The following is a 27993-nucleotide window of genomic DNA, read 5'->3' as shown; positions in this document are numbered from 1 at the left end:
TCCCTACTCCCAGCTACCGGCAGCAACAACCACATGGGGGAGGGGTAAGAGAGTAGAACCCGGTGAGGTCATTGCACCGCCCCGACCGCTGCTGATTGGGTACGGGGCTCGAGGGTGGCGGTTGGCTGCTCCTCGCACCTCCCCCTTGAGCCGCTACCGCCGCCACTGAGAGGAGCCAGCAGCGACGCCAGAGCCGGGAATCCGGGTGAGTCGGGGCCCTGGGTCTAAGATGCTCCTGGCGTCCAGTGAGACTCACGAGGAACTGCCCTTTCGACTTTTTCTCCTCGCACGGGTTCTTCAGAGCTCCAGGCACTCTGTCACATGGGAGTTGTAGTCTGCCATGTACTGTCGACTATGGGCCAGAGACGTAAGAAGACTATCACTCCCAGCAGGAATTGCGACCAGCCGGTCAACAAACGCTCAGGCCACGCCTTCCAAGCCTGCTCATTGGAGAGCCGGTTCCTTAGCCCCGCCTTCTTACACTTCATTGGCTACTGTCCTTCATAGAGGCTGGGTTCCGGCCTAGAGTGTAAGACGACTGGATACTGTATTCGTCATTCTGAACTAAGACGGACTACGGTTGGTCAATGTTGATGTCCATCACTTCTTGTAGGGCAGGACCCTAGGCTGATCGGGCGGTCGTAGGCTCAGGTTGGTGTCGGTCCCAGAGGGAGGCCGATCTTGGACTTTGGCCCCACCCCCTCGCGCTGCCGGGTGGGCACGATTGGCTGTGGCAAGCGTCGCTCGTCATTGAGAGGCGGAGCCGACCAGGCTCTGAGTATCTATTGGTCTAGGACGGCGCCGGTCAGCGGGGTTGTGGCCGCTGATTGGCTGACTGCTCCAGCTGTTGCAGGTCCATTCACCATTTTGTGTGTTGGAGTAAAAAAAAAAGGGAGAATCGAGAGGGAGAGCCGGAGGGGGGGCGGGGAGGGACCGGACCGGACCGAGCCGGGGCCACGGCCCCCCGCCCCGAAACCCCGCTGAGCCCGAGGTGAGGGGCGGGGCCAGGGCTGACACAGGCAGGGGGGATTTGGGGTGCTGGGGGCCGAGAGGGGACAGGTGGCAGGGACGGGGAAGGGGTACAGGGGAAAAGCGGTGAGTGGGATGATGGGAAGGTGGGATAGAGTAGAGGAAGTGGTGGGGAGAAGGAGTGACAGAAAAAGGGTGACGAGGGGGTGGTGGGCAGAGACTTGGTAACAGGAATGGAGGGGTGACAGGTCTAGATCAGGGTGACAGGGATAGAGAGGGGACAGAGTTGGAGGGGGTGACAAGGAGAGGTGATGGGGAGAGAAGGTGACAGGTCCAGAGATGGCTGACATGAGAGTGACTGGGAGGAGGGGGTGACAGAGATAGATGAGGGTGACAAGGAGGGAGTGACAGAGGAGGGGGCCTAGGGCCTGTGAAGAGAGAGGTGGAGATAGAGATGGTGACAGGATGGGAAAGAGAGTGGCAGAGATGCTGGTGTCAGGAGGCCTGATGGGAGCAGAGGACATGAGACCCTGAGAAGCCTAGGCCAGCCTGGGCTTCAGGAGTTACTGCTTAGATTCTGAGGGAGGTGAGGGCCCAAGAGGGCCTTGGGTGGGAGTTATCCTGAGAGGGTGGACAGGAAGAGAGTAGGCCCCAGGGGAAAAAAAGAGGCTTGGTTTCTGGTGTGAAGAACTTGGACCAGGCAGTGTGGTTGTAGGCCCTGGGTGGGGTATGCAAAGGTTTGTGTTGGGCCCGGTCTCAGTGCCCAGGACGGTGGCCCAGCGGGCCAGTGGGAAAAGGTGGTGGTGGCTGTCCAACTCCTGGATACTTGGGTGCCTGCCGCATTGTGAGAAGCCCCGGGGCCCCCAGCCTCTGCCCGAGAGGACCCCAGGATTGTCTCAGAGAAGGGGCAGCCTGGGACTGCAGGTTCCTAAGCAGCAGCAGGCCCCAAGTGGGAGAGCATGAGGTCGGGGTCCCGGGGGAGCCTGAAGGCTGAGTCAGGGGTGCCTCGGATCTTCTTTGGCTTATGGTCCTGGGTCCCCCAACCCTGCCGGGGGCCCCCTTTTTGGCCTCTCAGGTTCTTTTAGTCACTTCAGAGTGAAGTTTTTTCCCTTCTCTTCTCTCAGGGCAGCCTGAAAGGGGGCGGGCAGTAATGACTGTTCAGGAAGTGGGTGAGGTTGGCCTGCTGGGCTTGTCCTGCTGTCTTTGACCTTCTCCCACTTACCCCCACCTGGAGTCCGAGGGCATATTTGGGGACCAGGGGGGCCTAGTCAGCTCAGCCACCCTGCCAGAGCCAGCCCGGGCAGGGCGGGGATGCAAGCAGGCCAGAAGGGGGGTGGCTGGGCTTTCGGGTATCACGCTGGGTGCTGTGGGGGGAGGGGCAGGCTCCCATCCAGAGGGACCGTGAAACCCTGGGGTGTAGCCCTGTGTCCCACTGTGTGATGTGTGTGTCTCTGTGTGTGTGTGTGTGTGCTATGTGTGTGTGTGTGTGTGCGCGCGCTTATGTACAGCCCTGTGGTAGCACTGGGTATGAGCTCTTGCCCCAGACGTGCCCCTGCCTGTTCTCTGCCAGGATCTAGGGAGATGGCTGTACCTGGCAGGCCTGGGGTGCAGAACAGAGTGGGCAGCTGTCCCTTGGGACTTGCAGCTGCCCACTCCTTCCCACAATGCCTGGCCATGCCAGGCTGTCCGGGGCTGGGGTGGGGGTGGTAGAGAGAGGCTCACATCGCAGCCCAGTCACCTCCCTTTCTGTGACTGTGTGCTTGTACATTTGTGTGTGTGAGTGCGTGTGTTCTCTGGGCAGTGACAGTGCAAGGAAGCGTGCCCTCTGGATCATGTGACAGGCAGCACACTGAAATGGTTAGGAGCACAGACTCTGGGGCCAGATTACCTGGGTCCAGATCTCAGCTCTGCCATTTCCCAGCCGGATGGATGTGGACGAGTGGCTTGATCTCTCTGTGCCCCAATTTCCTCCCGTGTAAATGCAGCTGATGGTAGCATCCGCCTCTTAGGGCTGTGGTGAGGATGCAATAGGTTAATAAAGGCAAGTCTAGCCCAGGGCTTGGCACAGAGTGAGTGCTCCATAGGTATGAACTGTTACTTTTAGTCGTGGTTCCCTTGGGGCAGTCAGAGTGTGTGCCTGCACCTACTGTCCTCTGCAGAGAAAGCAGAGTATGTGAGTGTTCCCAAGGAACCAGAGCATATAGCTCAGGGCATATGGGTGCCAGTCTGTGTCTGGGTGCCGGCCAGGGGCCCACAGGAGTTGAACACAGCCAGGCAGGAGACCTTGGGGATCATGGAGTTGAGGAAGTAACCCTAGCAAGTGGGAAGTCTCGGGGGACACTGGGTCTAGGGGGGGTTCCTGAGGTTGCTCCCAATGATCCCTGTCTATCCTCTCACCCGGCAGGCGGACAAAAGATGAAGCCCATGAAAAAGGCGTGCACCAGCCTTCCAGGTTCTGGCAGCAGTGGCAAGTCCCCACCAGCCACCAGGGCCAAGGCCCTGAGGCGGCGAGGGGCTGGGGAGGGGGACAAGCCAGAGGAGGAAGACGACGAGGCGCAGCAGCAACAGCCGGGGCCAGAAGAGGCTGAGGAGGGCGAGGAGGAGGAAGCTGAGCGGGGCCCGGGGGCCGAGGGCTTGCCCCAGGAGCTGCAAGCCGATGACTCGGCCCCAGGCCCAGCCGAAGAACCCAAGGTGGAGGGGGAGGCGGGCCGCTGGGAGCCATCACTCAGCCGAAAGACGGCCACGTTCAAGTCACGAGCGCCCAAGAAGAAGTATGTGGAGGAGCATGGCGCCGGCAGCGGCAGCAGTGCAGCGGCGGGTGCCCCTGAAGAGCGGGCACGGACCCCCGAGGAAGCTGGCGCCCTGGGGGTGCCTCCACGGCCACCCACCTCCACGCGCTCCTCCTCCACCGACACAGCCAGCGAGCACTCAGCCGATCTGGAGGATGAGGCGGCCGAAGCCTGTGGTCTGGGCCCCTGGCCCCCTGGCAGCACCAGCGGGGGCTACGACCTGCGGCAGCTACGGTCCCAGCGAGTCCTGGCTCGGCGCGGGGACGGCCTCTTCCTGCCGGCTGTGGTGCGCCAGGTGCGCCGAAGCCAGGACCTGGGTGTGCAGTTCCATGGGGACCGGGCCCTGACTTTCTATGAGGGGGTGCCTGGCGGGGGTGTGGATGTGGTTCTGGATACCACACCCCCACCAGGGGCGCTGGCGGTGGGCACAGCGGTCTGTACCTGCGTGGAGCCTGGCATGGCAGCCTACCGGGAGGGTGTGGTGGTGGAGGTGGCCACCAAGCCCGCCGCCTACAAGGTCCGCTTTGGCCCTGGCCCCAGCTCCCAGCTGGGCCCAGCCGCCCTGCCGCAGCTGCCTCAGCCACCACACCGGGAGCCCGAGGAGGCGGTGTGGGTGGCCCGCTCCAGCCTCCGCCTGCTGCGGCCCCCCTGGGAGCCTGAAGCCCTGCCAAGGAAGCCCCCGGCAGGCCCTGAGGAGGAGCAGGCCGAGCCCGGGGCCACCCTGCCCCCCTGCCCTGCTGCCCTGGACCCCAAGCAGCCTGAGGATGCCGAGGTCTCCAAGATAAGCTTTGGTGGCAACCTTGGGGCTTGTGAGGAGGGTGAGGAGAAGCACCCGCCCGCCCTGGGCACCCCAGCTCTGCTCCCACTGCCGCCCCAGCTCCTGTCACCACCACCCAAGTCTCCTGCCTTCGCAGGCCCAGGCCGCCCGGGTGAGCAGCCCTCCCCGTGCCAGGAGGGGAGCCAGGGCGGCAGCCGGAGCAGCAGCGTGGCCTCACTGGAGAAAGGGGCTGCGCCGGCCGCCCGGGCCCGCACGCCCCTGACAGCGGCCCAGCAGAAGTACAAGAAGGGTGACGTGGTCTGCACACCCAACGGAATCCGAAAGAAGTTCAACGGCAAGCAGTGGCGACGGCTGTGCTCGAGAGACGGCTGCATGAAGGAGTCACAGCGGCGGGGCTACTGCTCCCGTCACCTGTCCATGCGAACCAAGGAGATGGAGGGCCTGGCGGACAGCGGCCCAGGTGGGGCTGGGCGGCCGGCAGGCGTGGCAGCCCGCGAGGGCAGCACCGAGTTCGACTGGGGGGACGAGACATCGCGGGACAGCGAGGCCAGCAGCGTGGCAGCCCGCGGAGACTCCCGTCCACGCCTGGTGGCCCCCGCTGACCTGTCTCGCTTTGAGTTTGACGAGTGCGAGGCGGCAGTGATGCTGGTGTCCCTGGGCAGCTCTCGCTCGGGCACGCCCTCCTTCTCCCCTGTGTCTACGCAGTCACCCTTCTCGCCAGCCCCGTCGCCCTCACCATCGCCGCTGTTCGGCTTCCGCCCCGCCAACTTCAGCCCCATCAATGCCTCGCCCGTCATCCAGCGCACCGCTGTCCGCAGCCGCCACCTGAGCGCCAGCACCCCTAAGGCGGGCGTGCTGACGCCACCAGACCTGGGCCCCCACCCGCCGCCACCCGCCCCCCGAGAGCGCCATTCCTCTGGCATCCTCCCCACCTTTCAGACCAACCTGACCTTTACTGTGCCCATCAGCCCTGGGCGACGGAAGACGGAGCTGCTGCCCCACCCAGGGGCATTGGGGGCCTCCGGCGCAGCGGGTGGAGGAGCCGCCCCAGACTTCCCCAAGAGTGACAGCTTAGACTCTGGCGTGGACTCGGTGTCCCACACACCTACGCCCTCCACGCCGGCCGGCTTCCGAGCCGTGTCGCCCGCCGTGCCCTTCTCCCGCTCCCGCCAGCCCTCACCTTTGCTGCTCTTGCCTCCACCTGCCGGTCTGACCTCGGACCCTGGGCCCTCCGTGCGCCGGGTGCCTGCCGTGCAGCGGGACTCGCCCGTCATCGTCCGTAACCCGGACGTGCCGCTGCCCTCCAAGTTTCCCGGGGAGGTGGGCACTGGCAGTGAGGCCCGGGCCGGAGGCCCCGGGCGGGGCTGCCGAGAGACCCCGGTGCCCGCAGGGGTGGCCAGTGGGAAGCCTGGCCTGCCCCCACCTCTGCCGGCCCCGGTACCCATCACTGTGCCTCCAGCTGCGCCGACTGCTGTGGCCCAGCCGATGCCCACCTTCGGCCTGGCTTCCTCACCCTTCCAGCCGGTGGCCTTCCACCCCTCACCCGCTGCTCTGTTGCCTGTCCTGGTGCCCAGCAGCTATACCAGCCATCCTGCTCCCAAAAAGGAAGTCATCATGGGCCGGCCTGGGACAGGTAAGAGGTTTTGCTGGAGGGGCTGGGTGAGGGCTCATTTTGTACTGGGCGACTGGCAAAGTGGCTCTCGAGAGAGGTAAGCTCCCCACCCTGGGGGGCTTTCAAGGGGAGGCTGGCCTCCCATCTGCACAGAAGTTCCCATGGAAATTCCTGTGTCAGGCTGAGCATGTGGACTTTGAAGGGTCAGTGCAGTGTTTCCAGAGGCCTCCTGGTTGGGGTCTACCAGTCAGCAGACCTTTGCTGAGAGTGCAGGCTCAAAGCCAGCCCCACCCCTCCCACCCCCCCTAGAGCTGATGGGGTAACAGAGATGGTAATCACGATGACAACTGCCATGGCCTGAGAACTGACAGGGCATCACCGTGATAAGCACTGTGAGTAGGTTATGTCTCCTAACCTCACACCCACCCCTTAACATAGCACTCACAGCATACTGAACCTTGCTGTGAGTAGGCTCCTATAGAGGAAACTGGGAGTTTCTCGATGATCTAGTAGTTGGGAATCCACGCTTCCACTGCAGGGGACCCCGGTTTGATCTCCGATCAGGGAGCTAAGATCCTGAAAGCTGCTGCATGGTGATGCTGCTGCTGCTGCTAAGTCACCTCAGTCATGTCCAACTCTGTGTGACCCCATAGACGGCAGCTCACCAGGCTCCTCCGTCCCTGGGATTCTCCAGGCAAGAACACTGGAGCGGGTTGCCATTTCCTTCTCCAATGCATGAAAGTGAAAAATGAAAGGGAAGTCGCTCAATCATGTCTGACTCTGCGACCCCATGGACTGCAGCCCACCAGGTTCCCCCATCCATGGGATTTTCCAGGCAAGAGTACTGGATTGGGTTGCCATTGCCTTCTCCGGCTGCATGATGCAGCCAGGAAAAAAAAAAAAGAGGAAACTGAGGTCAGGTTAGTTACTTGCCCAGGGTCACGTGGCTAGTAAATCCCGGAGCCAGCCTTCAAACCCAGGCTGGCTGTCTCGTGACCACTTGGCCACAGTCCTGGGTTACAGATGGGAAGACTGAGGCTCCAGTGGGTCCTTCTGCCAGGTGGTGGCAGGCCCAGGCCTGGAGACCTCATCTTCACTGCTGTACCTGGTAAATAGCACAGGTGTGGTCAGTGCCCTGGCGGGGATCCGGGGGTGTGCCGGGCATGCCTCCCGAGGTGAACCTAGTCTGGCTGCCCTCAGGACAGGACATGTAAGCCAGGGGTTGGAGGAGAAGTTGGAACCTGCAACCCTGGGACAGAAGAACCTCCTGGGAGGCTGATGGGAAGGCTCCGAGGTCAGAAGGAGCACAGCTGAGGACAGCCGGTGTGGCTAGAGGGCTGAGGCCAGGGGTGGGGGCGAGACATTTCTGAGATGGGGCTGGAGAACCATCTGGCCTGGGCCTTGTCAGAGCAACTTTCATGGAGGGTGACAAACACGTCACTCACCCCTTCCCGAGCATCTTTTTCTTATTTACCTATTCATTTACTGTTGACTGAGGGCCCTCTCTGTGCCTGGCCCTGTGCTGGTTGACGCTAATGACACAGCCCCATCCTCACAGGGCTCATGGTTCCTGGAGTAGACAAACCTGTCCCCAGATAGTGGCTGTCCAGAGTGGTCAGGGCTGGGGTGGTCAGGGAGGACTTCTTAGAGAAGGGGCCGTGAGTGCATGCTCAATCGCTTAGTTATGTCCGACTCTTTGCAACCCTGTGGACTATAGCCCGCCAGGTTCCTCTCTGTCCATGGGATTCTCCAGGCAAGAATACTGGAGTGAGTAGCCATTCTCTTCTCCAGGGGATCTTCCCAACCCAGGGATCGAACCCCCAGATCTCCTGCATTGCAGGTGGATTCTTAACCGTCTGAGCCACCAGGGAAGCCCTCTAAAGTGAGGCCTGAAGGGTGTGCAGAAGGGAGCCTGGCAAGGCCGGCAGGAGGACCATCAGGTAGAGGGAAGAGTTTGTGTAAAGGCCTTGAGGCAAGAGCCAAAGTTTAAAGGAAGTTGAATCTGCAAAGTCAAGGGCTCTAGACCATGGGTGAGTGTTGGGATGTGTGGCTGCATAGGTGAGCAGTACATCAAAGTCAGATCATAGAAGGTCCTTCTAAGACTTGGGAACTTTATCCTGAGGGCACTAGGAAACTATGGAGGGTTGTACCATATAGGGGGAGTTCCAGCCCCTGAAACCAGGGAAGAAGGAGGTAGACGTGGATCTCTGTAGGAGCCGCTGTGTCTTGGGCTGGAACAAAGACTAGTGTAGGAAGGAGCCCAGGCCCTGCCCTCACTCAGCTCCTGCCCAGACCCAGGGCGGAGGACACAGGCACAGCGCTTTCCCCTCATGCTCACCCCTAACATTTGTTACATTTGTTATTTTGTAGCTGATATGAGCAAAATTCCACAAAGTGGACACAGCAGGGATTTCTGTCCTTAGGCAGATGAAGACACTGAAGCAGAAGGACTCTATAACCATCCCGTTCAGCTCCCCACCCCCCACATGCCTGCAGCCCCCTGACACTGCCCTCACATATAGCACCGCTGGGTCATGACCCTCACTGCAGCTGCGTGGGGAGGGTGACCTGGGGCCTAACAGGGTGGTCTGGCAGGGTTCCTGCTACTATTTTCCAGATGAGGAAAAGTGAGGCCCTGACAGAAACATGAGTCCTGATGGAGGTCACCCAGCCAGGAAGGGGCAGGACTGTGTCTTGAATCAGATCTCTCGATCTAGATCACAGGACCCTTGCTACCAGAAGTAAGAGTATTGAGTACTACCCATGCATGTGCCCGGCACACTGCTCAGTAAGTGCTCAGTGCACCTTTACTTGAGTCGTGATCACACCCCAGGAGCTCAGCAGGACCATTAGTTCCCCTGGACAGAGGAGGAAACTGCAGCCCCAGAGGCTGAGTGACTTGCCGGTGGTCACCCAGATAGGAACAGGGAGAGCCAGGATTTGAACCCAGACTGTTTGGCGCCAGAGCCCGTTACTCTCAGTAATGATGACAATAACAGTACCCCGCTTTATTGAGCACACACCACTGCCCAGCCGCAGGGATGGGGCTGCCTCCTTGAAACTTCCTGACGCTATGAGATAGGGATTACCAGTTTCCAGCCTTGTCGTCGGTAGCGGGAGGGGGACTGAGGTTCAGGGAGGGGAGGCCCCTTGCTGGAAGCCACCTGGTCGTCAGAACTTGTCCAGTGCCTGTCCTGGCGGTTCTGAGCCGCGCCTCCCTGACTACACCCATGCTGAGGTATCCAGGCTGCCCTCAGGTTCCCAGCCAGTGGGCCCTTTTGTTCTTCTCTCAGAGGCCTTCCTAAAGCCTTGGGAGGTAGGCACCTTGGGGCCTTCTCTGTCTTAAGGCCCAGACAGGGCAGACAGTGCCCAGGGGCATAGTGAAGCTATCACCCTTTGGCCCGCCCATGCCAGGGCCTGACCCTCTGTCAGGGCAGCAGGTGTGAGGGGGTGGCCCAGGGCAGCCTGCCTGCTTCTGCCCCCCGCCAGGCATTTGCTTCCGCTGGGGGACTTGCTGGAGCAGGCGGGCCGGCATTCTCCGCATTCTGTGCATGGCCGGGCCAGCCAGCTGCCATCGCCACCTCCCTCTGACTCTTCCCGCCTGCTCCCCCGGAGAGGAAGCCGCCCCAGGGCCTACAGCCCTGGCCTAGGAGGCCAGATGTCTCAGCCTCGTGCTTGGCATGGCCTGCCTTCCAGCTCCTGGCTTCTGCCTGGGTTCCCTGTATTGACAGGCAGTGCCCCTTCTCTTGGGCCTGTCTGCCCATCTGCCTGTTTGAGCCACTGCATATCTGTCTCTCCCTTGGGTGCCTATGTCTGTCTCTGCCCAGGTCTCCGTTTCTGCAGCTGAGTCTCCCTCTGTGGACTTCTGTCTGGCTTTCCCTGAGTCTGGCTCTCTGGCTTTCCTGGCTTGTACCTCCTTAGATATCAGTCCTCGTTGGAGCTTTCATTCCACCCTCTTTCTCTTTTGCACCCCCCCACCGCCCCAATCGTGGGCTTCTGTCTCTGGTCCACCCTTGGCTTACCCTCTGGTCCTCCTTCCCGCATTCTTTAGACAGACCTGCTTCCCCTATCCTAGCCCCCACTCCCACTTTGCGCACATCAGAAACTCTGTTCCTCTAAGTCATTGAGAGTTGCTAAGCACCAGGTCTCTTGCTCCCTCTTTGGGGAGTGCTGGGGTAATGTCTAGGCCTGAAGGCCCCTTCTTGGTCCTTGACAAATGTCCGCTCCTGTCCTGAAAGCTACTGAGAGTTATCGGGAGCTATCCTACAGACCCATCAACACCCAAGCACCTGTTCCCAAGACAGGCAGGAAGGTGGGGGCTTTGGGGGCCAAGCTAGGAGATCCGGCTGTGGGGGAGCAGCAGGAAAGCAGTTCCTCTGCCCACCCACCTGCTCGAGGGCATGACCTGGATCACCCCTACCACCCCTACCCCCATCACCTTTCAGAAGACACTTTGGTGCCAGCTGCATTTAACTGAGTCCCACGAGTAGTCCATCCCAACAGACAGAATCTCAGAGACCAAGCAGTATCCACCCACTGTGCTTGGGTACGTTGGGAAAATGAGGCCCCAAGAAGAGCCAGGGGGGCAGCGGGGTGATGGGGAAATCCTCCTGACTCCGCAGATCCATACTCTGCCCAACCAGAATTTCTGTTTTGTCTCCAACAATAACCGCCCTCTCTCCCACCAGAAGTCTCTCTTCACCCCTCTCCCTGGCCCAAGCTGAGCAGCCCTGGGGTAAAGTGGGTGGGAAAGGCATATGTGGATGCAGGCACAGGTAAGGATGAGCAGAGGGAGGCCCAGAGCCGGAGGAGGGCAGAGGAGAGAAGCAACTCTGGTTTAATGAATGAGGTGATGAGGGAGGTTCAGGTAGGCTTCTCACTGGAGGTGACATTGGAGCTGAAGCAGGAAGAATGAGTGGATTTCAGGGTAGTAGAAGAGAAGGGCCATCCAGGCATAGGCAGGAGCAAAGGCCAGGAGGGGTGAAAGTGCATGGTCTTGAAGTGGCCAGTTGAGGCTGGAGCTGACATGGGCCCTAGGCTTGGCAGAAGGGTGCCAAGAAAGACAGGTACAGCTGAGCCACGCTTGAGTGTCAGCCCCGTGAAGAGCCTAGAAACGGTTCAGAGCAGAGGGAGAGGGTTGGATCAGGCTGTCAAAGACCCCTGGATAGAAAGGAGACCTAGCCTGGGAAAAGAGGGTGAATTACAGGAGAGAGGAGAGAAGAGGCTCTTTTGAGGTAGCAGGAGTGAGTCTTGGAGATTTCTTGGAAGAACCCCGAGCGCCAGGCACTGCAAGGGGTCAGGCTGCCTCCTGGTGGCGGCGGGTGGCTGGGGTTGCTGGCCTGCGCATGCGCAACGCCGCGGTGGCGTGTGGCCCGCAGCCCCCGGCGCCCGGGCATTAATGGCTCCATTAGTGGCAGGGAGGGAGGCGCATTAGCGGCGACGACGGCGTCTGGCTCCCATTACCACCGGCGGCAGCGGCTGCACCGCAGGCGGCTGGACCCTCGCCTGCCGCGCCGCCGCCTCCGCCTGCACCCCGTTCCCTGTTCCCGCTCCGCTTGGGGGCTTGGGCCAGGGAACCCCCGTCTCCTCATTTCGGTGGAAAAGCTAATCGTGAAGCCAGGCAGACCGGGGCTCAAATCTTGATCGTGCCACCTCCTGACTGCAAGATCCTACCCCCTTCTGAGCCTGTTTCATGCGAAGCAGCCAGAGAAAGAGGGTGCATCGGGGGCTTTGTGGGTCCAGACCTGCACCCAGTCAGGGCCGCGCCCATTCCCGCGCCCTAGGGGGTAGGCCCGGGGCGTCTGGCCTCAGGTCTTCCCATTGGCTGCTGTCGCTCCCGCCGACGCCGATTGGTCGAGATCTGCTCCCCCCGCCCCTGCGCCATTAACCCTTGCGCGGCCGCGTTATCGGGCTGGGTGGGGGAACCTCCCCCCCAGCAGACAGTTCGGGTGCCAGCTGGCCCGCGCCCCGCCGCGGCCCGCGTGGGTGTCAGGCCGGCCGGGCGCCCGCCCGCCCTCCCAGCACAAAGCGGCTTTGTGGGGCCCGCCAAGGGCTGGCTGGGGGCCAGGCGGCGAGTGGAAAATCTCGTGAGCGCGGGGTTGGGGAGGAGAACGCAGGGCGGCGCCCCCTCCTCCGCCCAGGCAGTGGCGCCTCCCTCAGCCCGAGCGGACCAGCCCTTTCAGCCCCGGCACTTGTACACTCCCCCCTGACTCCTTTTTCTACCCCCAAATCCACATCCCTCCTTCCATCCTATCCCGCTCATCTCCCAATCCCTGGGGAGCCTCCCCCACACCTCTCGCTTGCCTCTCTTTCCCTTCTGGTCCCCCTGCCTACCCCAGCCCTACTCACACTGACTCACCCCGGCGCTATTTTTAGGCCCCCATCCCTCCCGAGCAGCACCAGCCCAATCCTGGGCTCGTTCCCCAGGCAACCCTGGCCGTCGCCGACTCCGCCCGGGGTGGGTGGGTGGGTGTGTATGTGGAGAGCGGGTGAGGGGAGCTGGGGACACCGGGGTGGTGAGCCGAGGCGGGGACCCGGGCCTGGAGAGCAGGGTGGGGAGCCGCAGGCGGCAGGGCGCGGTGCCTCTCGGGCTCAATAAACGGGGGCCCGCGAGTTCAGGGCATGTCTGCCTGTCCCTCAGTCTGTCAGCATCCCTGGCTGTGCGCCCCAGGGCTCTGGGCAGGCCTCAGCCTGTGCCACCCTGGGTGGCAGTTGCTGTCTCTGTCTGGGCTCCCTGTCCCCAGGCTGGGGTGGAGTGGTGCCCTGGGGATTGTTTGGGGCCAAACCTTTTGTGGAGTTGGTTACGCGGTAGTGCAGGGGCGAGCTGCACTGTAGTTCTGCCCAGTACCTGCTCTGAGTGAAGGGTGGTGAAGCACTCCCTCTCACATGGGGCTGAGGCCCTGGTTTGGGGAACCTCCTCAGCATTTTCCAACCAGGGAGGCCCCAGTTAAGAGTTGGGGATGGCTGAAGACAGGGAACTGCTCCCTCTTCTCTACTCTTAATCACCCCCACCCAGGGTTCCTCCATTCCAAACAATGGAAACTAAGTATAGGGCTGGCCCAGTGCCCAGGGCAGGGGGGCCCTTCCCGCCCGGATTCCGGCCCCTCCCTGCTAGGCTGGGCCCCCACTTGGCTGTCCCCTACCCTGTAAGGGGCCTCTTCCCATCCCTCCTCTGTGGGCACTGCCTTCTACCAGATGTGCAACCCTCCCAGATGCCTGGGGCCCTCTTTCCCTCCTGTGCCAGGCTTAGCTCCTTTTCTCACGCAGCAGAAGTGGGGGTACTGGGGGCAGGGTTCCTCTGAGCTCAGTCCCTGAGCTGCATTGCAGTGGGGAAGGGGTTAACTTGCCAGGAGGTGACTCACCGGTGGGGAGAGGAGGGGGCAGCCATGGGGAGATAGAGCAGGCCACATTGATTTCAGCCTTGATTTCTGCTTCACATTGCAGTCCCTGGGGCAGTGAGGTAATGGAGGGTCTGAGTCTGGGGCTGCATAGGGAGGAGGGGGTGGTCACCTAATAGTCCCTGTGTTGGTCTCTCCAGGCTCACAGCCAAGAGTCTGGCCCTGCAGTCACTGGAGGTCAGAGGGCTATAGACCTCCCCTTTCCCGCTGGGCTCAGGTTACCTGGTTTTTGCCCCCTCTCCATGCCTTCATCTCTGTAGGTGCAGAAGGCTGGGAAGAGTTTGTGCCTGTCACTGATCCCACCTGTGTAGGAGCTCAGTCTCAGTCCATCTGAGCCTGTGCAGTCTTGACCTGCCCAGTTGTGACCCCAGGCCTCTGCCTTCACAGGATGTGACCTCAGGGCCCCTCTTACATGATCCAAGGCCACTGCCTCTGTGCCTGGTAGGCCCCAGACCTTGTCTGTGACTCTTCGTGTACCCTCTGACTTTTCTATAGTTCATCAGTCTCTCCAAATCTTTGAACACATTCTCAGACCTTTGGGGTGGGAGTCCCTGCTTGTGTCCACCCTGAGGTTGAATTTTCAGTAGCGGAAAGAGCACTTGAGTTGGAGTGCTGGGCTGTTATGTCCCAGCTGCATGATCTTGCACCGTTTATTGTTTCTCTGAGCCTCACTTTCTCATCTGAACAATGGGCATAATAAAGTGTACTTCCCTAGTGGTTGTGAGGTTTCAACGCACAGGGTCATACATACAAGCTCCCCAAACAGAGCAGCCCGTGTTAGTTTCCCCTCTTCCTTCTTTTGAAAAGAATGACTCACAACCTAGAGTAGTGGCCTCCTGTGTTACACTGTGAGGTGGAGGGTCCCAGGTGGCTGCCAAGTGTCAGGTAGGGTGGCTCAATGATGGCAAACAGCCATGGCACTTTGTATACCTGATGAGCCAGGGTACTGAAGTAGTGCTCACTGGGGTAAGTTTATATAGTGTGTGTGGTCAGTATGATGGCACTTGTGAGAGTTACCTGTGTTGGGGTTGGGAGTACCAGGAAGGCCACGAGTGTTGGTTGTGTTAGAGGGACACAGGGTGTGTGCAGTGGACAAACAGTGAGTGTGATGAGGTGTAGGAGATAATTCTGCCTGTTAATATGTCGTGTGGTTTGTATGATGATTCACAGGGATGTGTGAGGAGTATATGCTTTGATGAAGCATATATGACAGGGCATGTATGAAATGGGTGATGTGAAGAGGATGGGTGAGAACGAGTGTGTGTGACTGTGGGTGGGGCACAATGGACGGTTAGTATCGGAGGTAGTACATTATGTGAGGAAGTGTTCTAGGTGTGTGACTTCGTGTGAGAGTGTAAGAGGGAGGGTACATGTGTCCCTGGGGTGTGTATAAGGTAAAGGGTGTGGTAGGAAGGTCTGTCAGGAGTGTGTGTCTGTGTGTGTGAGTTTGTGACTGCTGTTGTGAGAGTTGGTGAGGGCTCAGGGGTGGCCGGCCCAACCCTACACGCAGTTCGTCTGCCTTGCGGGGCCGTGCGCGCCCTAGGTGGGCGTGAGGGAGGTGGGCCGAGCCGCGCGTGAGCGTGTTCCTCGCGCGGACTGGACACACACAAGTACCACCCACAGCCCCGGGCCTCTGCAGCAAGGCGCCCCGAACCGCCCCCCTGGCTCGGTGCCTTTACTGCAGTGCGCCCTCCCTGCCGCCCTCCTCCCGCGGTCCCGCCCCGGGCCGGCTTGGGTCCAACCGGAGCCCGCCCCGCCCTGCTCTTATTTGCATATGACTGACGTTCCCCCGGGGCGGCCAATGGGGGCGGGCGCGGCGGGGCCTGACCCGCGCGCGGCGGCGGCAGCCAATGGATTTGCGCGCGGTGGGCCGGGCTTGCGCGGAAGGCCGCGGGGGAAGCGGGGAAGGGGCGGGGGGAGGTGCGGCGGGGGGAGGGGAGCGCGTAGTAGTGGCGGGGCGGGGAGGCGGCGGTGGTTCGGCGCGGGGCTCGCTCGGAGCGCACGGACGCACGCACGCTCGTCCGTCTGCCCGCCCGGGGCCGGAGGCCGACCCCGCGCTGAACCGCGGGCTCCAGGCCCGGAAAGGCGGGGCGCGGTGCCGGCAGCCGGGGCGCGCGGGGCCAGAGCCGTTACCCGTCGGAGCTGCGAGGGAGGGAGGGAGCGAGCCAGCGAACGGGGAAGGGAGGGGGCCGCCCCCGCGCACGCGCGCCGCGCCCCGCCCCACCTGCCCCGCCCGCCCGGCTCCGCGCGGGAGGAGGGAGAAGGAGGGGGCGGTGCCGATGGCCCCCGTGCCGCGCGCCCCGTGACGGCCCCCGCGCGCGCCGGGGGGCGGGGCGGGGCCGGCGCGCTCTGACCTCCCCCCGCCCCCCGGGCGGCGGGAGGCAGGCGGCGTTGTGCGCAGGCGCGCCCGGCAGAGACCCCCCCGCGTGGGGCGGCCGGAGGGGGGCGGCGTGGGGGGGGGCATGTGGCAACGGCCTCCAGCTCCCCCCGGGCCCGAGCGGCAGCGGCCGAGGAGCCGGCGGCGGGCTGAACGGCGACGGCCGCTGAGGAGGCGCGAGCCCCGGCCGGGCCCCCCCGCGCCGGACCATGTACTCAGCCCACAGGCCCCTGGTGCCCGCGTCCGGCGCGGCCTCCCGTGGCCTCGGCATGTTCGGTCAGTAGCGCCTGGGCCCTGGGACTGCAGGGGTCAAGATGTCGGGGTGCTGAGTGCAGAGTAATGGTGATGGGGTTACACTACGAGAACGGTGGCGGCAGAGTAGAGGGGAAAGTTACAGAGCTCGGCTGGGCCAAGTGGTTAGTGACGGCAGGTGGGAGTGTAGCAGAGTGATAAGAGTGCAGAGTGGGGCGTAGCTGGGGACAGCTGTGGGGTTTAGGTGCGGGGTGGAACAGGTATGTTGTCATAGGAGGTGAGGGGTGCAGAGTACCTTGGTCCGGAGCATGGGTTAGAGTCGTAGCAGTGTGATGCCTGGTCCCAGGTGTGAAACAGAGTGGGGAGGCGCTGGGGGCTGTGATTGAGAAGTGGGCTAAGGACAGGTCTTGGGTCTGTGAGTGAGGGGCTGTCTGCTCAAGAGTGATGTGTTTGTGGTGTGCTCTTCAGAGAGAGAGAGGGCGAGACCCAGGAACCTGGAGGGTAGTGCGCTGGGGAGGAGTTCAGGAGGGACAGGACCAAAGGACGGTCCTCCCATTGTCTGCTGGGCCTCTTCTTTCTCACCCAGCAGATCAGGAGGCAAGATCTTTGTGAAGAGAGGGACCTGCCCAGGTTGCTTAGAGGCTCTTGTGGGTTTGAGGGCCCAGCAGGCTTGTGGGGCTCCAGGGCCCCAGTAGTGGGGATGGGGTTTTCATAGTATCTAGAGTCCTCTCCAGCGTTGGCTTCTTTGTCCCTCTCCTGTTGCCTTGATGTCTACTTCTTGTTTTGGCAGCATCTCACAGAAGCAGGTCTTGAGGCCAGTGTCTCCCATAGGGGCTCCACGAGGATAGCCTTCTGAAGGCATTGGGGGGGGAGGTCAGTTGAGGTCAAATTGATCTAGATCAGGGGGAGCTTGGAGTGATGGGGACTGGGGCTAGGGCGTTTTCCTCCTGTCTTCATGGTCTTCCCCTAGCAGGGGCCTTTTCTGTGGGTTCAACTTCCCCCAGGGAGCTGGCAGTGGGAAGGAGACCCACTCCCAACCTGGGCCAGCCCCAGGAGTCCAGCCAAGGGTGGGCCGCAGCCTCAGGCTGGCTCTCTTATCACCCAGCTCCTGGAACAGAAGGTTGGCCCCTGGTGAGGGAGGTACCTTCCTGTGGATATTCTCAAGGAAACACCTGGCGCTGTTGCCTTGCCTGGGCAGGGTCTTGTAACAATTCTGTTGTCTGCTCTATTGTCCCTGTCTTTTCTTCTGAGGAGCTTACCACACCCTTCCATCTTTCTGGGCAAGAGGGCTGGCCACTGTACTGGAGGAAAGCACAGGAGTTTCAAGTGAGGGAGGCGGGGAGGCCTCGTCACAATTAGTAGACTTCTCTCTGAGGAGAAAAGAGAAGGATGCTGGAGCCACCAGTGCCCAGCCGGGGAAGGGCAGGTCTGGGTCCCTGGGGTGTGTGGTAGGGGGAGGGAGGCAAGGAGAAAGGCCTGAGATCCCATGCCCTGTGGGTAGTGGGGAGAGGAGGGAAGGAGAGGAGTGGGAGAGGAGGTTGGGCCATCTGCCTCAAGAAAAGAGAAAGGGAATGTGAGGCCAAGGTGAGGGGCTCTGTCAGATGAGGCGTGGTGATGGGAATGGGGTGCGACTAGGGGAGGGTCTCTAGCCTCGCGCAGAGAGTGAGATGGCATGCAAGCATGGCCTGGTTTGCGACAGGAGCCAGTCGTTCCTCTGGCCTGGTCCCTGGTGGCAAGGCTGGTGGAGGTAGAGGTGGGGGAGGGCGTGGGGTGTGAGGACTCTTTCCCTGCTTCTGTTTTCGTTCTTATAAATCTAGAAATCTGTCAGCGAGGAGCTCTTCCTGAGTGATGTCACACGCCTGAGCCCAGGGCGCTCTGGGATGGGGGAAGAGGGTGTAAAGAAGAGGGGGCGGCACCTTGTCCAGGGTGGAAAAGAGCTTGCTTTGGGTGGAGGGGGTGTCAAGGCCTGGCTCTCCTGCTGCACCACTCAGCTGACTCCTTCCCACAGTGTGGACAAATGTGGAACCTCGCTCTGTGGCCGTGTTCCCCTGGCACTCCTTAGTCCCCTTCCTGGCCCCCAGCCAGCCTGACCCCTCTGTACAGCCAAGTGAGGCCCAGCAACCTGCCAGCCACCCCGTGGCCTCCGATCAGAGCAAAGGTGAGAGGCAGGGGGCTGTGGGGAGGCCCGGGGATGGGGTCGGGATGGCCCCGGAGCCCTCTGACTCGCCCGCTGCTCTACCCCCAGAACCTGCTGAGTCGGCAGCCGTTGCTCACGAGCAGCCACCCGGTGGGACAGGGAATGCTGACCCGGGGCGGCCCCCAGGAGCCACATGCCCTGAAAGCCCAGGGCCCGGACCCCCCCACACTTCGGGGGTGGTGGAACCTGGGAAGGGCCCCCCTCCCACCACGGAGGAGGAGGCCCCTGGACCGCCAGGAGAGCCGCGACTGGACAGCGAGACAGAGAGTGACCACGACGATGCGTGAGTACCCTGAGGTCTGGGACCAGGGGAGGGGCGTGGCTGGAGACTCAGCTCTCCCTGTCCCTGCTGCTCTCTCTCCATCACATCTCATTCCCCATAGCTTCCTCTCCATCATGTCTCCTGAGATCCAGTTGCCCCTGCCACCCGGGAAACGCCGGACCCAGTCCCTCAGCGCCCTGCCCAAGGAACGAGACTCATCTTCAGAGAAGGATGGACGCAGCCCCAACAAGGTGTCTCATCTCCACCCATCCCTAGCTCACCCTGAGGCCACTCAAGCCCATCCTCCGGGTTCTAACAATCCCTTGCGGGCTGGTGTCTTCTGCAGCGGGAGAAGGACCATATCCGGCGGCCCATGAATGCCTTCATGATCTTCAGCAAGCGGCACCGGGCCCTGGTCCACCAGCGCCACCCCAACCAGGACAACCGGACTGTCAGTAAGATCCTGGGCGAGTGGTGGTACGCCCTGGGGCCCAAGGAGAAGCAGAAGTACCATGACCTGGCCTTCCAGGTAATACTGCCACCTCTCAGCTCCTCAGTTTCCTCTGGTTGGGTGGATGAGTGAAGGGTCTTCCTGCCCTTTCCTGCTAGGTGAAAGAGGCCCACTTTAAGGCCCACCCAGATTGGAAGTGGTGCAACAAGGACCGGAAGAAGTCCAGCTCAGAGGCCAAGCCCACGAGCCTAGGGCTGGCAGGAGGACACAAGGAGCCAAGGGAGCGGAGCATGTCGGAGACAGGCACTGCCGCTGCCCCTGGAGGTCAGTGAGCCCCTCTGCCCTCTTCCCTCCTGTGGGAAGCCCTTCTCCCCTTTGCTTGCTCAGCCTGCTTCCCCAGAAGCTCCTCTCGGCTTCATTCCTTTTGATCCCCTCACTGCAAAGGCCCTGACACTGAGCTGTGGTGAAGGAGTCAGGGAGGTTCAAGGAGGTTATACAGCCAAACAGAAATCTCAACATCAAGTGTCATTTACTGAGTATTTACTACGTGACAGGCACTTCTTAGAGCATAATGTGTAGCATTCAAAACCAAAGCCCATTTTCCAGATGAGGAAACTGAGGCTCAGAGAGGCAAAATCACTTACTCGAAGTCACAAAAAACTAGGAAGTGGCCGAGTCTGAATTTAAACCCCAGCTTGGGGGCTTCCCTGGTGGCTCAGTGGTAAAGAATTCGCCTGCCAATGCCGAAGACGTGGGTTCGATCCCTGGTCTGGGACAATCCCACATGCCACAGAGCAACTAAGCCTGTATGCCGCAGCTACTGAGCCTGAGCTCTGGAGCCCTCGAGCCATCACTATTGAGCCCATGCACCCGAGAGCTGGTGCTCTGCAAAAGAGAAGCCACCATGGTGAGGTGCCTGCAAACTGCAGCTAAGGATCACTGCAGCTCAGGAAAAGCCAGCACAGCTACAGAGACCCAGCACAGCCTGTAAATGAGTACATAAAGTCATAAAAAAAAACAAAAAACTAGCTTGTTGGTTCTCAGGGCCGCAGTCAGAAAAGGCCCTTATTGGCTACTGCTGCTGACTGAGGGTGTCTATAGAGTGCACTGCCCTGAGGCACTTTTCTGGAGATCCCTTGGGTTCAGGCCCACAGCCCTGCAAGGGATGTTCCTTTCGCTCTGAGACCAGGGAACATAGGTTCAGACAGTCCAGTGTCTGTCGGTTAAGCAGCTCTGCACGTATCTGTCTCCAGGCTTTTCTCCCCTCAGAAGGGCCACCTCCCAGGGAGCAGTGGGCTCATTCCTCGAAACCCCAGAGGACAGGAAATAGTGGGAAATGCTGGGCTGGTGGCTGGTGCCTCTCTCCTGCCTGGTGGCCCAGGAAGTCCAACCTGCTTCCACCCAGTATTTAGAAGTGTCTGTGGATGTTTTGGCCAGCCTAGGCTCTGGTAGCAGGCTTCCTGACTGTAACTCTGTCTCTTTTCCGCCCTGCAGTGTCTTCAGAGCTCCTGTCTGTCACGGCCCAGACGCTCTTAAGCTCAGACACCAAGACTCCAGGGAGCGGCTCCTGTGGGGGAGAGCGTCTGCACACTGTTGGGGGACCTGGCTCAGCCCGGCCCCGCGCCTTCTCCCACAGTGGGGTCCACAGCCTGGATGGTGGGGAGGTAGACAGCCAGGCGTTGCAGGAACTGACTCAGGTCTGGAGGGCGGGCCGCAGGGGTAGGGGCGACGGGCAGGGAGGGAGATGACTGCCCTGGCTGAACTCTCCCTGCACTTGCCCTGCAGATGGTGTCTGCCCCTGCATCCTACGCTGGCCCAAAGCCCTCCACCCAGTATGGGGCTCCAGGCCCCTTTGCGGCGCCTGGGGAGGGAGGCACCCTGGCAGCCAGTGGACGGCCCCCACTGCTCCCCACCCGGGCCTCCCGCTCCCAGCGTGCAGCCAGTGAGGACATGACCAGTGATGAGGAACGTATGGTCATCTGTGAGGAGGAGGGGGACGATGATGTCATTGGTAAGCTGTCTCAGGACCCAGAGTCCTAGCCGGGGAACAGCAGGTTCAGGTTGGGAAAGTAGGTAGAGATTTGGCTCAGGTCGTTAGGCCCCTTTTCCTTCCCTTCCCCGTTTGTTTGTGATCCTGGGCCTGTTTAGTTCAGGCCCTACCAAGGTAGTCTGGCCCTGCCCTCGAGGAGCCCCAGGTCAGGGACTTCCCTGGTGGTCCAGTGGCTAAGACTACTCCACGCTCCCAATGCAGGGGGTCCAGGTTTGATCCCTGGTCAGGGAACTAGATCCCAAGTGTTGTGACTGAGACCCAGTGCAGCCAAATGAATAAATGTTTAAAAAAAAAAAAAAAGCTGCAGGCCAGACGGGAAGCCTGAGGACACCAGTGTGGCCGGGCCACTGGGGCATAGGGTCAGGTGCCGTTCCCTGCTCTCAGGGTCTGGCGGCAGGCAGGTGGACACACCTGGGCTGAGGAACAGCATTCCTGGACAACACTTAGCCAACACAGGGCAGAGCTGAGGCCAGAGCCAGGCTTCAGACCCTCCGTTCTGGGCAGCCCTGCGCCCAGCCCTTTCCCAACACTGTTGCGTCTGCTCCCTCAGCTGACGACGGCTTCGGCACCACTGACATCGACCTCAAGTGCAAGGAGCGGGTGACTGACAGCGAGAGTGGAGACAGCTCTGGGGAGGACCCGGAGGGCAGCAAGGTGCGGGCTTGGGGCTTGATGTTGTCTGGTCCGTGTGTCCTGGGAGGGAGAATGTTCCTTTTCTGTGTGTCAAGATGGGGGCAGATTAGGGCCCAGAGGGCGAGCTATTTGCCCCATGGGCGTCTCAGCCTGGATGAGTGGAGGCCTTCGACGGGCCTGGCTGCCAGGCAGGACGTGGAATGGGGACATGCTTGTGTCTCGCTTTTCCTTCCATTCAGGGCTTTGGCCGGAAGGTGTTCTCGCCTGTGATCCGTTCGTCCTTTACTCACTGCCGTCCGTCGCTGGACCCTGAGCCTCCAGGGCCCCCAGATCCACCTGCAGGCTTCAGCAAAGGCTACGGGCCCACCTCCTCCGCGTCCTCGCCTGCTGCCTCCTCCTCCTCAGCCGCCACCTCCTTTCCACTGGGCTCAGGGACCTTCAAGGCCCAGGAGTCAGGTCAGGGCAGCACCGCAGGCCCCCTCCGTCCCCCACCCCCTGGAACTGGGGGCCCAGCAACACCTTCCAAGGCCACCCGGTTTCTCCCCACGGATCCTGTCACCTTCCGTCGCAAGAGACCTGAAAGCGTGGGCGGCCTGGAGCCCCCAGGCCCCTCCGTCATCGCGGTGCCTCCCAGCGTGGGAGGAGGCGTCCTGCAGACACTGGTCCTGCCCTCAACCAAGGAGGAACGGGAGGGCAGTGGCGCGCGCGTGCCCTCAGCCCCAGCGCCCTCGCTGGCCTACGGGGCCCCAGCAACGCCCCTGTCCCGCCCAGCCGCCACCATGGTCACCAACGTGGTGCGGCCCGTCAGCAGCACACCTGTGCCCATTGCCTCCAAGCCCTTCCCCGCTCCCAGCCGGGCCGAAGCGTCTCCTGGTGACACAGCCGGCGCCAGGACTGAGGCGGTCACTGGGTCCCGGGCACCGGGGGGCTCCCCGCTGGGCGTCAGCTTAGTGTATTCGGACAAGAAGTCAGGAGCTGCCACCTCCACGGCCCCACACCTGGTGGCTGGGCCCCTCCTGGGCACTGTGGGGAAGGCGCCGGCCACTGTCACTAACTTGCTGGTGGGCACCCCGGGCTATGGGGCCCCAGCGCCACCTGCTGTCCAGTTCATTGCCCAGGGGGGCCCTGGCAGTGGGGCGGCTGCTGGCTCGGGGGCCAGTGCTGGGAGTGGCCCCAATGGGCCCGTGCCCCTGGGCATCCTGCAGCCGGGTCCCCTGGGCAAGGCTGGGGGCATCACCCAGGTGCAGTACATTCTGCCCACGCTGCCCCAGCAACTACAAGTGGCACCGGCCCCTGGGACCAAGGCAGCGGCGCCCGGCGGCCCTGCCCCCACCACCAGCATCCGTTTCACCCTCCCACCGGGCACCTCCACCAACGGCAAAGTTCTGGCTGCCACCGCACCCACTCCTGGCATCCCCATCCTGCAGTCCGTACCCTCCGCCCCGCCCCCCAAAGGTGAGGCCCAGGCCGGGCAGCACGAGGAGTGGGCCCCTGGCTGCCTCCGCTCCTGTGTGACCACCTGCTCCCCCGTCTCTCAACTTGCAGCCCAGTCAGTGTCTCCTGTGCAGGCCCCGCCCCCTGGCGGCTCAGCCCAGCTGCTGCCCGGGAAGGTACTCGTACCCTTGGCCACCCCCAGCATGTCAGTGCGGGGAGGTGGGGCCGGCCAGCCACTGCCCCTGGTGAGCCCGCCCTTCTCAGTACCTGTGCAGAACGGTGCTCAGCCACCCAGCAAGGTAAGGGCACCTCAGTGGCAGCCCCACCTGTCCTTTGCCTCCCCCTTCTGGGCTTTCGTCTCTGCGTCTTGGGGTTTTTGTGTCTGCCTGTTATTCGGTGTCTTCCTTTTCTCCCCTTTGGTGTCTGGGCCTCTGTCTCACTGTTTGGCTTGATGTCTGAGCATCTTGATTCTGCCCTCAGCCCTCATCGTTGGTCCCTTGTCCCTTCTCTGTCTGCAGCTTCTTGCTGCCTTCTTTCCCTTGATTTCATCCTCCCTAGCCCCAGTCCGATGTCTCCCTTCCGTGTCTCTGCTGAGATCCAGCCTCCAAGGTCTCAGGCCTCCCCTGCCTCACTCTGGGGCCCCAGCTCAGCCCCTCCTGTGGTTCCCTTGCCCGCAGATCATCCAGCTGACTCCGGTGCCTGTGAGCACACCCAGCGGCCTGGTGCCGCCACTCAGCCCGGCCCCACTCCCCGGCCCTGCCTCGCAGCCTCAGAAGGTCCTGCTGCCCTCCTCCACCAGGTATGGCAGTTGAGCTCTCATCTGGAAGTCAGCGCAGGGGAGGGTTTCGGGGGCCCAGCCCTCGTCACACCTTCCCCTTGCCTCTCCCTACTGCAGAATCACCTACGTGCAGTCAGCAGGTGGGCACGCACTGCCCTTGGGCACCAGTCCTGCGTCCAGTCAGCCTGGAACAGTCACCTCGTACGGACCCACGAGCTCAGTTGCCCTGGGCTTCACCTCGCTGGGGCCCAGCGGCCCCGCCTTCGTGCAGCCCCTGCTTTCAGGTGGAGTGGGCCCGGCTGGCATCTGGGGACCACAGGTGGGGCCAAGGCAGCCCAGGCCCTAACTTGGTCCCCTGTCTCTGCTGTCTCTCTCCACAGGCCAAGCCCCACTGCTGGCTCCTGGCCAGGTGGGCGTGTCGCCTGTCCCCAGTCCCCAGCTGCCTCCCACCTGCGCAGCCGCCAGTGGTCCCGTCATCACAGCATTTTACCCCGGCAGCCCCGTACCCACCTCCTCAGCACCTCTGGCCCAGCCATCCCAGGCTCCCCCAGGCCTGGTCTACACTGTGGCTACCAGCACCACCCCACCTGCTGCCCCCATCCTGCCCAAGGGCCCACCAGCGCCCACTGCTGCCACCCCGGCCCCTGCGAGCCCTTTCCCTAGTGCCACAGGTGGGTGTCAGGCCAGGTGAGGGCGGGCTGACTGGGTGGACCCAGGGGATGGGTTCCTGTCAAGCCTGGCTCAGCAAATATTCTCTACACCCGCAGGCTCCATGACCTACAGTTTAGTGGCCCCCAAGGCCCAGCGGCCCACCCCTAAAGCCCCCCAGAAAGTAAAGGCGGCCATCGCCAGCATTCCTGTGGGCTCCTTTGAGGCTGGTGGTCCTGGGCGGCCAGGCCCTGCACCCCGGCAGCCGTTGGAGCCTGGCCCAGCCCGTGAGCCCCCAGTGTCCGAGTCAGAGCTTGAGGGGAGGCCAGCAACACCAGCCCCTCCACTGCCCCCCGAGACCTGGACTCCCACAGCCCGGAGCAGTCCCCCGCTGCCCCCACCTGCCGAGGATCAGACCAGCACCAAGGGCCCTGAGACCATGGTGAGTGCCCAGCAGCCTGGGGGTGGCCACCACTGCTTGGCTCTGCTCCTCTGTCCCCTGTCTGCCCTTCTGTCCCACCCCTCTTCCCTCTACCTGTCTGAACCACGCCCTTGTGGGTTCTCCTCTGGCCTCAGGCTTGTCTGTCTGCACGACTGGGTCCTGCCCACAGTTCTGTATCTTGGTGGTCAGTATCCATCTCTGTGATCCCTCTCTGTTTCTGGGTCTTGCCCTGGTGAGTCTGACCCCAGTGTTCTCCATCTCCTTCCCCACCCCACACCCCAGGCCAGCAAATTCCCCAGCTCGTCTTCAGACTGGCGTGTCCCTGGGCTGGGCCTGGAGAGCCGTGGGGAGCCTCCCACCCCTCCCAGTCCAGCCCTGGCTCCAGCCCCAGCTCCTGGTGGCAGCAGCGGCAGCAGCGAGGGCGGCAGTGGGAGGGCGGCCGGGGACACCCCCGAGCGCAAGGAGCCGGCTGGTGCCAGCAAGAAGGTGAAGGTGCGGCCCCCGCCCCTGAAGAAGACCTTTGACTCTGTGGACAAGTGAGCATGGGCTGGGGGACTGGGCGGAGCGTGCGGGTTGCTGGGAGAGGGGGCAGCTGCAGGCGGGGGCAGAGGAGGTGACCCTGCCTGCTCTCCAGCAGGGTCCTGTCGGAGGTGGACTTCGAAGAGCGCTTTGCCGAGCTGCCTGAGTTCCGGCCTGAGGAGGTGCTGCCCTCGCCCACCTTGCAGTCTTTGGCCACCTCCCCCCGGGCCATCCTGGGCTCCTACCGCAAGAAGAGGAAGAATTCCACTGGTAGGCAAGCGCCAGGCGCCCGGGGGAGGAGGGGGACAGATGGGGGCCAAGGCCCCTGAGCCTGCTTTCTGTCTGAACAGACCTGGACTCGGCCCCCGAGGACCCCACCTCGCCCAAGCGCAAGATGAGGCGGCGCTCCAGCTGCAGCTCGGAGCCCAACACCCCCAAGAGTGCCAAGTGCGAGGGCGACATCTTCACCTTTGACCGCACAGGTGCCAGCGTGGTGGCAGGCAGAGCTGTGGAGGACCCAGGGCCTCCAAGAGGGGTGGGGTCTCAGGAACAGGGTTAAAGGTCAGAGAGCTGGCCGGGAGTCGCTGAGAGCAAGGACAGCAGGCCAAGGGTGGGCTGTGGAGGTGTTCTGCTTTGTTGGCTGGGTCTCCGTTGCTGCATGGTCTTTGTCTAGTTGTGGCGGGCGGGGTCTCCTCTCTAGTTGAGGTGCTCGGGCTTCTCACTGCAGTGGCGGCTTTGCTTGCGGCAGAGGACAGACTCAGGATGCAGCGGCTTCCGTAGTTGTGTCTCGGTTCCGGAGTTTCACAGGCTCCTAAGGTCCCATCTGACCTTGGGCAGGTTCCCTCTCTGAACTCCAGTGTGAAACAGGATTCAGTGAGGGCTGAGTGGACCCTTGCATGGTGGTGGGAGGCTTGACCGGGCTCCCTGTGCTGCTCACAGGCACAGAAGCCGAAGACGTGCTCGGGGAGCTGGAGTATGAGAAAGTGCCCTACTCATCGCTGCGGCGCACCCTGGACCAGCGCCGGGCTCTGGTCATGCAGCTCTTCCAGGACCACGGTTTCTTCCCATCAGGTGAGCACAGCTGGGAGTCTCGGGGCGGGGGACTTGGAGGGGGCCTACGTACTCATCTCACCCTACCCTTCTCCCCCTCCCAACCTGCCCCTGCTGCCCACAGCCCAGGCCACGGCAGCCTTCCAGGCCCGCTACGCGGACATCTTCCCTTCCAAGGTCTGTCTGCAGTTGAAGATCCGTGAGGTGCGCCAGAAGATCATGCAAGCGGCCACTCCCTCAGAACAGCCCCCGGGAGCTGAGGCCCCCCTCCCCGGACCGCCCCCCACTGGCACTGCTGCTGCCCCTGTCCCCACTCCCAGCCCCGCCGGGGGCCCCGACCCCACCTCACCTGGCTCGGACTCTGGCACAGCCCCGGCTGCCCCGCCACTGCCTCCACCCCCAGAGCCGGGGCCTGGACAGCCTGGCTGGGAGGGGCCCCCCCAACCCTCACCACCCCCCTCTGGTCCCTCGACAGCTGCCACAGGCAGGTGAGGGGCTCCTGAGAAGACCCCAGACCCACAGTACCCCCCTCAGGACATGGACAGTATGTTAGGTGGCAGGAATGGGGGGGCAGGATGGTTGCCTCCTCCCCAGTAAAGCCATTTCGTCCTTTCCAGTTGGGGGCGAAATGAGGCCTGCTCCCTTGTCTACCCCCCTCCCCCAACAGCTCCCCCCCCTGTGACAGGGGGCGACTTGAGGGGAAGCGGGGCACAGTCTCCCTCCATCGAGCCCCTGTACATAACCTGGAGTGTGTTACCTTCAGACCTTTTCACTTGTACTTTATGCAAAATGGCTCGTGTGAGGGCTGCCAGCTGGAGGGTAGTGTGGGCCTCGGGCCACAGGGAGGTGCCTGTGGAGTAGGGGGAGTTCATGTACCCCTTTTTTCCCCAGAGGGGCTGGACTCAGGTTAGCTTGGGGGTGGGGGCTCCTGCACTTTGCCACAGGCACGGGGAGGGTTCTCTCCGCACCCCCTCTGCCCTCCCAACTTGGGTTGTACTTTCTAAGAAGGTGATTCCCCCACCCGCGTCCCCATCCCCAGAACAAAACATGTTGATCATGTGCAATATTTCTTACTGTGCTGAGAAGACGCAATGACCGAGATTAAAGCTGTTTAACACACCTGTGTGGCTGCCAGCTCTCAAGGGAGAAGGGATGTGGGTCATACCAGTCTGGCCCCCAGATGGCCGTGGGGTTACAGGCTTTGCCCCCAACCACTGTGAGGAGTGGGGTACCATTCCAGGACCATCCCCTACATCAGCGGGACCTGGTGGGCAGAGTCTGCCTACTCAGCCATTTGGCCAGGCACGGTTGGGGAAGGCCTTTGACTGGGTGCTGTGAGAAGGGCAGTGCACCCT

General features: G+C 62.2%; 1 protein-coding gene across 6 annotated transcripts; it reads left to right on the top strand.

Moving 5' to 3' along the window:
• Nucleotides 1-78: 78 nt before the first annotated feature.
• Nucleotides 79-27757, top strand: CIC (capicua transcriptional repressor). Of its 6 annotated transcripts, none has more exons than XM_069550843.1 (21): nt 79-205; nt 3374-6169; nt 18183-18332; nt 18420-18654; nt 18755-18884; nt 18980-19162; nt 19243-19408; nt 20579-20781; nt 20870-21095; nt 21685-21788; nt 22007-23222; nt 23313-23500; nt 23879-24000; nt 24097-24263; nt 24360-24650; nt 24747-25069; nt 25352-25605; nt 25704-25858; nt 25939-26070; nt 26528-26659; nt 26763-27757. In XM_069550843.1, the coding sequence occupies exons 2-21, from the start codon at nt 3385-3387 to the stop codon at nt 27128-27130; spliced, it is 7530 nt and encodes a 2509-aa protein (XP_069406944.1). In that variant the 5' UTR covers nt 79-205; nt 3374-3384; the 3' UTR covers nt 27131-27757. The 6 variants fall into 6 exon arrangements, with proteins under 6 accessions (XP_069406944.1, XP_069406942.1, XP_069406943.1 ...); XM_069550841.1 differs by having other exon boundaries at nt 141-651; XM_069550842.1 differs by lacking the exon at nt 79-205 and adding an exon at nt 872-991 and having other exon boundaries at nt 25707-25858.
• The last annotated feature ends 236 nt before the right edge of the window (nt 27758-27993 follow it).

This window comes from Ovis canadensis, chromosome 14, assembly GCF_042477335.2.
Source record: "Ovis canadensis isolate MfBH-ARS-UI-01 breed Bighorn chromosome 14, ARS-UI_OviCan_v2, whole genome shotgun sequence".
In the NCBI taxonomy this organism is placed as follows: domain Eukaryota; kingdom Metazoa; phylum Chordata; class Mammalia; order Artiodactyla; family Bovidae; genus Ovis; species Ovis canadensis.
Note: the sequence above shows the minus strand (reverse complement) of the source record. Positions and strands in the feature narration are given on the sequence as shown.

What these genes read in the sequence shown, in the direction of transcription:
- CIC (XM_069550843.1), top strand. Translation starts at nt 3,385, where the DNA reads ATGAAGCCCATGAAAAAGGCGTGCACCAGCCTTCCAGGTTCTGGCAGC. An exon ending in CACTGCCGCTGCCCCTGGAG is followed by an intron (nt 19,409 to 20,578) that starts GTCAGTGAGCCC and finishes TCCGCCCTGCAG; the next exon opens with TGTCTTCAGAGCTCCTGTCT. An exon ending in CGTGCAGCCCCTGCTTTCAG is followed by an intron (nt 24,264 to 24,359) that starts GTGGAGTGGGCC and finishes CTCTCTCCACAG; the next exon opens with GCCAAGCCCCACTGCTGGCT.